This window comes from Coffea arabica, chromosome 9c, assembly GCF_036785885.1.
Source record: "Coffea arabica cultivar ET-39 chromosome 9c, Coffea Arabica ET-39 HiFi, whole genome shotgun sequence".
NCBI lineage: Eukaryota > Viridiplantae > Streptophyta > Magnoliopsida > Gentianales > Rubiaceae > Coffea > Coffea arabica.
In genome coordinates, this window is record NC_092326.1 from 39,224,288 (window position 1) to 39,231,713 (window position 7,426).

Sequence of the window (7,426 nt, forward strand, 5' to 3'; positions counted from 1 at the left end):
TCTTTACTTTACATATATTAAATCATTACAGTATATTTTTGTATCAAAACTCCTAAAAATAACAATCGAAATGGGCTGATGACATGTGGATGTTGATTGTTTGAGTTGAAGCATGAGAACAGAGAAATTTCATCACTTGTAGAACTCTTGTTATTAATGTACAAATTTGACTCCCACGGTAAGGAAAGTTACCATCACTTCAAAAGTAAGGTGAAATCGGCCTTCCAAGTTTTTTAACTGCCAATTGTTACATGGGTCATTAAAAAATAAAACAAAATTCTAAAGTTAGAACATTTCAAACAAATAAAAAGAAAAGAAAAAGAAAAAGGGCAAAAAGCCCATGGAAGCCTTTCCCTCTATTCGCAATTGCCATTTGCCCTGATACTTTTCAGCACAATATAAAGCCGCCATTACCTCCTCACTCGCAATCTCATTCATTCCTTCCTCCTCTTTACCTCCTTCCCTCTAACCCCTTTCCTCCTCTTTCCTTCCTCCTCCGTTTGCATTCTTTTCCCACTCTCTCTTTCTGCTTGTCTTTTCAAATCTTTTGAAAACAGAAAGTCCAGATTTTTTACAGGGTTTAGTGGCATACAAGATAAGGTTCAAATACTAAGACACCCCTTGTGAAAACAAATACACAACAGCTGTTGCTTTTCTTGTTACAAGGAAGAAGATAACAATCACTTATACTGCCAAGTTTGTGTCTTTTTTTGTTCCAAAAAACTAAGGTTCTTATTTTTTCCTCTTGTTTGTGTGTATAAATATGTGGACACAGGCGTTGGTTTTGCATAAAGTTGGCACCTTTATTGGAGAAGAAATTGATTTGTCATTGTTGTTGTTGTTTTTGAAGGGATTGAAGAGAAGGGGCTGTGTCTGTTTTGTTGGTTGTTTAGAAGAAAACGAAAAGGGTAGCAATGAAGTACGTTTTGGTAACTGGAGGAGTGGTGAGTGGGCTGGGAAAAGGGGTGACTGCAAGCAGTATTGGGCTCATCCTTAAAGCTTGTGGGCTACGGGTCACTTCCATTAAGATTGGTATTTTTGCTTGCTCTTCTTCTCTCCTCCATTCAACCATTAAGTCTTTTCTATTGTCTTTTTTCTTTATAGGGCGTGGGGTGGGGGAAAGGAGGAGGAGGGGTGGGGGGGGGGGTTGATTTTTCGTGGCTTTGCCGCCCTGTATTATGTTTCTGCCCTGGTTTGGTGGAGGGAAGGAGAAAAAGAAAACGAAAAAGAAATGCCCAATGGGATTGCTATTTCTGCTTCATTGTTTGCACTTCTCCAATTTTTCTGGTGTTAGTGTTTCTGTTTTCATTGTGGAGCTATGGATCGGACTCAAAAAGGTTCTGACCTTTTTCGTTTTTTCTCTGTTTCTTTTTCCTATCAATTGACTTGTCCAAAAACACATTTAAAGTTTTTTTTTGGTTCTCTGATATTGCACGTATTACTTCAGCACAGAAGACTTTGATAACAATTAATATTTTGTTGTATCAAGCCGCTAAATCTTTATTTCTGAGTAGCATAGAGGTTTTTTCTTTTTCTTCCTTTGCCAGTTATCTACATGGTCGAGAGTTAAAGCAGCAACTTCTCACTTTTTTTTTTCCCTTTCTACTCCTTTAATTTTTTGAAAATACATGTATGAATTATTTATACATGTATATATACATGTTAGTGTATGTATACCAAAAGTGTGATTATTTAAAGGGGCCATTTTTTTGTCCTTTTAAAGGTAAGTGAGGACACCTCAGATTGTTATCAACAACCAAAATGGTTATGACCTTTGCAATTTTTATTGAACCGTCGCTTGTGACCTGTGTGCTTATCGCCTCATAATTAAATCTCTTTATTCTGTACTATTTGGTTCCAGTAAAATGTCCCTTTCTTTCAATTTAAAAAAGATGAAATGCCTATTTTAATTAGGATGGTAAACACCTTTATATATAAAAAAAAAATAATAAAATAAAACTTGCAGTACTCTGCTGAAGTAATTTGCATTAAGTTATTTATCTTTAATAACAAGGTGAGCTGATGGAGCTGTCTAATTCTTATGGTTTCTTGTCTCCAGATCCTTATTTGAATACCGATGCCGGGACAATGTCACCCTTCGAGCATGGAGAAGTATTTGTCTTGGATGATGGTGGTGAGGTTAGTAGTAGATGTTTTGCCCTCCTTTTCTTTTAGTTATATGTTATTTAATCATGTCTAGCTAATGGAGAAGTTGATGGTGCTCCTACCAAGCCATCATATACTTATTATCATGTAGCTTGTGGCGATTAAAGTTGGCAATTCGCGGTGAAGAGTATTGTGGCTATCCACCTTTGAACTAGATGCAACAAACGGGATATTTTAGTTTGGTGCTGTATTGACACTGCATGTCCTGTTCTCCTGTTGGATCAAATTGTCTTGATGACAAAGAAATGGATGATTTCTTTAGCATTAAGCGGGAGATCAACGCTGTGCCTACTTTACATGTTACATTAGCTGGCAGTTTCTCTAATCTGGCATGCAGTGTTTGTTATAAGTGGGTGGAGAGTCGGGTGATTACTGTGCTCTTAACAAAAAATAACAGGACTGTTCTTGTCTGAAGGTGGACCTGGACCTTGGAAACTACGAGCGCTTTCTGGATATCAAGTTGACCTGTGATAATAACATTACAACCGGAAAGATTTACCAGGCAATTACCTTCTGAATTGAGAGATATTGTTGTGTTAGTTTAATACTTGAAGTTATTGAGTATTGAGCTTTACTGTAATTGACTGATGATTATTTGCCGCTTCTTTCTTAACAGTCTGTCATTGATAAAGAAAGGAGGGGAGATTACTTGGGAAAAACTGTTCAGGTTGGTTACTGCTTCTGATTTTTTTTTTTTGGTCCACTTCAGAATCTCTTGTTTTACTCCACCTTCATGTCCGGATACCTTTTGTTCAGGTTGTCCCTCACATTACAGATGCCATACAAGAGTGGATTGAACGTGTTGCAGCCATACCAGTTGATGGAATAGAGGGTCCAGCTGATGTTTGTGTAATTGAATTGGGTGGCACGATAGGTAGATTGTTATTGATGTCTTAATTGCGGCAGAAGAGTTTGTTCTACAATTGATTTCTTAAAGCAGGTCCTTTCATCATGCAGGAGACATAGAGTCTATGCCATTTATTGAAGCTCTTGGACAGTTTTCTTACCGTGTAGGTAAGATTTAGTATGCTATTAGAACTTCGAAAAGGAGATTAGTAGGCTTTAGTTCAGAGGAGTTGGTGGTATTTAAACTTAATGTAACTGGCATTCTTTAATCATGTTTATTTGTCTCAGGAGCTGGCAACTTTTGCTTGGTACATGTGAGCCTTGTACCTGTTCTCAATGTTGTTGGCGAGCAGGTAAATTTTCTGAAGTAAATAATGACAGAATATATCAAATTTTACTCTAAAAGTTAACGTTTTAATCATGATTTCTTGTTCAGAAAACGAAGCCAACTCAACACAGTGTTAGGGGCTTAAGGAGCCAGGGGCTTATGCCAAATATTTTAGCTTGCCGCAGCACAAAGGTCTTGATCTCGAGCCCTCTTCCCTTTTTACCTTCACATGTGGCCCCTCTCCCTCTTCTCCTCTTATTGAGTTTGCACATGCACTTCTTTTGCAGTATTAGACTTGATTTTAAAAATTTAGTGCATTTACAGGAACTTGAAGTACAAGTCAAAGACAAACTTTCCCAGTTTTGTCATGTTCCGGTAATATAGTAGAAGAATGTTTAAAAATCTGTGTCTATTTTAATTAAATTGCAATACTGTTTTTGCTGACTTCTTTGTTTTGTATTTTTCAGTTTGAAAACATAATTACTCTTTACGATGTATCAAACATCTGGCATGTTCCTCTGCTTTTAAAAGTAAGTAGTTTTGGTGCATTTGATTCAATAATAGCTATTATTACTGCTGTTAAATTTAAGGCTGAGATGTCTATTTTCTTCCTTCCCTTAGGACCAGAAGGCTCACGAGGCAATCTTGAAAGTTCTGGACCTGAAAGGGTTTGTCTATTAAGCTCAAATCTTTTCCTTGTTTACCTTTTGTTAAGGAATTTGAGGTTGCTTATCTTTTTCTTTTTCTTTTTTCATAATATTTGTCGTTTGCATTTTTTTTTTATCCTCTTGCATCATTCACTGACACTTGCAACATCCTGTTTTCTCAACAACAGTGTTGCATGTGAACCTGCTCTGGGGGAATGGACAGCTAGGGCCAAATTTTGTGACAAGTTGCATGAGCCGGTCTGTTTTTGGAGTGTCTTTTCTTCATCTTTTTTTCGTAATTTTTTCTATTGCATGTTGGCTTTTCTGAGTGATTTACAATTGACTGTGCAGGTTAGGATTGCAATGGTTGGGAAGTATACTGGCCTTTCTGATTCTTACCTATCAGTACTAAAGGTAAAGTTATTCTATCAAAATCCTCTAGTGCAGCCACTATTATGAAGATTACATTTTATAGAATAAAAGGTCATTCTATAAAATGGCCTCGGTTGTGTAAAATTGATTCCAATTTTTTCCTGATACTTGCTGTTAGTTGAGGTAATGTCACATGCAATTTTTATGATGGTTGGATTGTGGATTAATTACTGTAAGTATTTTTTTGGCTAATATGATGAATATCCATTTGCAGGCTCTTTTACATGCATCTGTTGCTTGCCGTAGAAAACTATATATCGATTGGGTTCCTGCCAGTGACCTGGAAATTGCAACTGCTCAAGAGGTCAGTTTTCTATTTGGTTCTTTCTAATTTCCTTGCATCAAAGATTAACAGTTTTTTGTTGTCCAATTCACAGAACCCTGATGCATATAGGAGTGCCTGGAGTCTGTTGAAGGTCTGTATGGATTTCACCTTTCAGATATCTATCACTGGATTCCCATCTGTTTTATGCAAACCTCTGAAGTCCTTCCTTTACAGGGTGCAGATGGTGTACTGGTTCCTGGAGGCTTTGGTGACAGAGGGGTGGAGGGTAAAATACTTGCTGCCAAGTATGCTCGTGAAAACCGGAAACCATATCTTGGGATATGCCTAGGAATGCAAACTGCCGTTATTGAATTTGCGCGATCTGTTCTTGGAATGCAAGATGCAAATAGCACAGAGTTTAATGCCCATACTAGAAATCCTTGTGTGATTTTTATGCCAGAGGTTTGGATTCTCTTACTGCTGATTTTAGGTGAATGCTAACCCATAATATGTCAACTGTAGCTTGATTTGGTATTTATTTCCACATTCCATTTTTTTTTTCACAGGGTTCAAAAACCCATATGGGTGGTACTATGCGACTAGGATCAAGGAGGACATATTTTCAGGTTAAGGATTGTAAATCAGCAAAATTGTGAGTTCTTCAATCTTTGCCCTTTCTTTAGCTAGAAGAAGACCAGAAATAGGACAAGCTTGCAAATCATTTCTTTGACCACTTGAGAGTTTTTGGATGCTCTGTTAACTTTGCCCATTAACTTTGATTTCGTATATCATTGCCAAGTCATTTCCAACCCGCTATGTTAGAAGTCTCTTCTTGGCTACCTAATATGGCTGTCAAATCTAGTAGCCAGTGGATGGCAGTGAGTTTTAGCACACTTCTTACTTCCAAGCCTTGCGTGAAGACAAAAAAGAAACCTCAGTATGGATTTTGAAAAATTGTTCCCCTAGTTTGCTTTGAAAAGGCTTCTACTCTCAGGCGTTGTTTGCCATGATCATCATATTCAATTCAAAATCTTCATCCAATATAGCAACATGGATAAGACAAATACTTTTAATTGCGAAGAGAGTCTAAGTTCATTTGTTGTCATAAATGCTGGATTTGTATCATTGGATACTGAGTTATGATGGATAAAAGCGTGCCAATTTATCTTATTTACATTGTTTCAATGATAGATATGGCAATCGAAGCTTCGTTGATGAAAGACATCGTCACAGATATGAGGTGTGTGCACATTCTATGCAACGAACTTTGCCATGATTTAGCATCTCTACATCTGTTTCTCTGGGTTTCTGTTCCATGCCTAGAGGATCACCAGAGCTCCTTATGAATGCATAACTTTGTTCAATGCAGGTAAACCCTGAGATGGTGTCTCTCCTTGAAGATGCTGGCCTCTGCTTCACAGGGAAAGATGAAACTGGTCGTCGCATGGAGGTTGATCTCAATACTACTTTTAGTTGTTGCTATGATATGCTTCTGTTTACATTTATTTTTATGTTGATTTTTGGATATGCAGATCGTCGAGCTTTCACATCATCCTTATTTTATTGGTGTACAATTTCATCCAGAGTTTAAATCGAGGCCAGGAAAACCTTCTGCAGTTTTCTTAGGTGCGGTTCTTTTATGTAAAATTTCTCTTACATGAAGTACACAAAATAATACGGAATTCCTGGAGTTGAAACGGTATTGGCCTGTGGGATGAATATTCTTTTTCTTAGTTTTGCTTCAGCTTTCCTGCCAAAAAAGGATTCACTTTTCTGTGGCGATTTTTATCTGATTTTCTGTTGATTTCCTGTTCAGTAGTATATTTGCTTTGTCAGTGATTAGAATGCTATTTTTGTTTTTACCATAATCTTTTCTAATTTGTCATGTAAGGTACAGGAATTGTTTCTTGCCGTCTTCAACATGAATCTCATTTCTCATGTTCCACTTTAATTATACTCTCTCTCCTTTTGAAACAGGACTAATTGCAGCAGCATCTGGGCAACTGGATGCCTGGCTGAAGAAGGGCACGGCAAAGCCTTGCGCACTGAGCAATGGTATACCAGCAATAAAACCACACCTTAATGGAACTCCAACTAAGCTAGTTAATGGGCCTTTAGATGGGATATATTACAATGGAAATGGTTTACATGTTTAAACCAGACTCAGTTTTGGTGCTATTTTTTTCCAGGACACATCTGATGTTTCTCCCTTTTTCTGTGGGTGTGATGTTATCAATTTTGCTGCTAGCTTATTGCAATTATTGGTATGTATAGAGATAGATGTTACACAGCTTCTCAGATTGACTCGACGGATAGGGGTAGAGCTGGATTCCGGTCTTTTTAAACGGAACAGCAATGCTTGTAGTTACAGCAAAATGCAGTTTGAAATGGGGTGGCGGGGATTTCATAATTAATTCTGATGCTTCTAATTATCCTGTGAGAAAGTCACATCAGGCACTTGTGTAGCAAGAAATTGTGGGTCGAGACTGGATCCTGATGATGATGTTTCAGCCTTTTTCTTTTAATGAGAGGTTGCTGTTTATGGCGTTCATATTTTCTGTTGATGTATGTCGAGTCACATCTCCAGAACAAGGGCATCAGTGTTATTATTATGAACGAGCTACCTAACAGTGGCAGAGAATCTGAGAGTTTCAGCTTGAAAATTGATAATTTGCAATTAAATGTCTCTGTATATTCAGACCTAACTAAGACCATGTCCAGCATACAATCTTTATGACTGCA

General features: G+C 37.5%; 1 protein-coding gene across 2 annotated transcripts; it reads left to right on the forward strand.

The window, feature by feature from the left end:
* The first annotated feature begins 426 nt into the window (after window positions 1-426).
* Window positions 427-7,060, forward strand: LOC113710325 (uncharacterized). Of its 2 annotated transcripts, XM_027233267.2 has the most exons (22): window positions 427-728; window positions 851-1,032; window positions 2,060-2,139; window positions 2,582-2,668; window positions 2,783-2,833; window positions 2,923-3,040; window positions 3,124-3,180; window positions 3,301-3,365; window positions 3,449-3,532; window positions 3,665-3,715; window positions 3,808-3,870; window positions 3,962-4,008; window positions 4,176-4,245; window positions 4,339-4,401; window positions 4,634-4,723; window positions 4,797-4,835; window positions 4,919-5,146; window positions 5,251-5,336; window positions 5,876-5,924; window positions 6,054-6,134; window positions 6,217-6,310; window positions 6,662-7,060. In XM_027233267.2, exons 2-22 carry the CDS (start codon window positions 915-917, stop codon window positions 6,838-6,840), a joined length of 1,800 nt encoding a protein of 599 aa, XP_027089068.2. In that variant the 5' UTR covers window positions 427-728; window positions 851-914; the 3' UTR covers window positions 6,841-7,060. The 2 variants fall into 2 exon arrangements, with proteins under 2 accessions (XP_027089068.2, XP_027089070.2); XM_027233269.2 differs by lacking the exons at window positions 427-728; window positions 851-1,032 and adding an exon at window positions 1,184-1,337.
* The last annotated feature ends 366 nt before the right edge of the window (window positions 7,061-7,426 follow it).

Coding starts and splice junctions, on each gene's coding strand:
- LOC113710325 (XM_027233267.2), top strand. CDS start 915: ATGAAGTACGTTTTGGTAACTGGAGGAGTGGTGAGTGGGCTGGGAAAA. Junction 4,009..4,175: donor AAAGTTCTGGACCTGAAAGG/GTTTGTCTATTA, acceptor TCTCAACAACAG/TGTTGCATGTGAACCTGCTC. Junction 4,246..4,338: donor GTGACAAGTTGCATGAGCCG/GTCTGTTTTTGG, acceptor TTGACTGTGCAG/GTTAGGATTGCAATGGTTGG.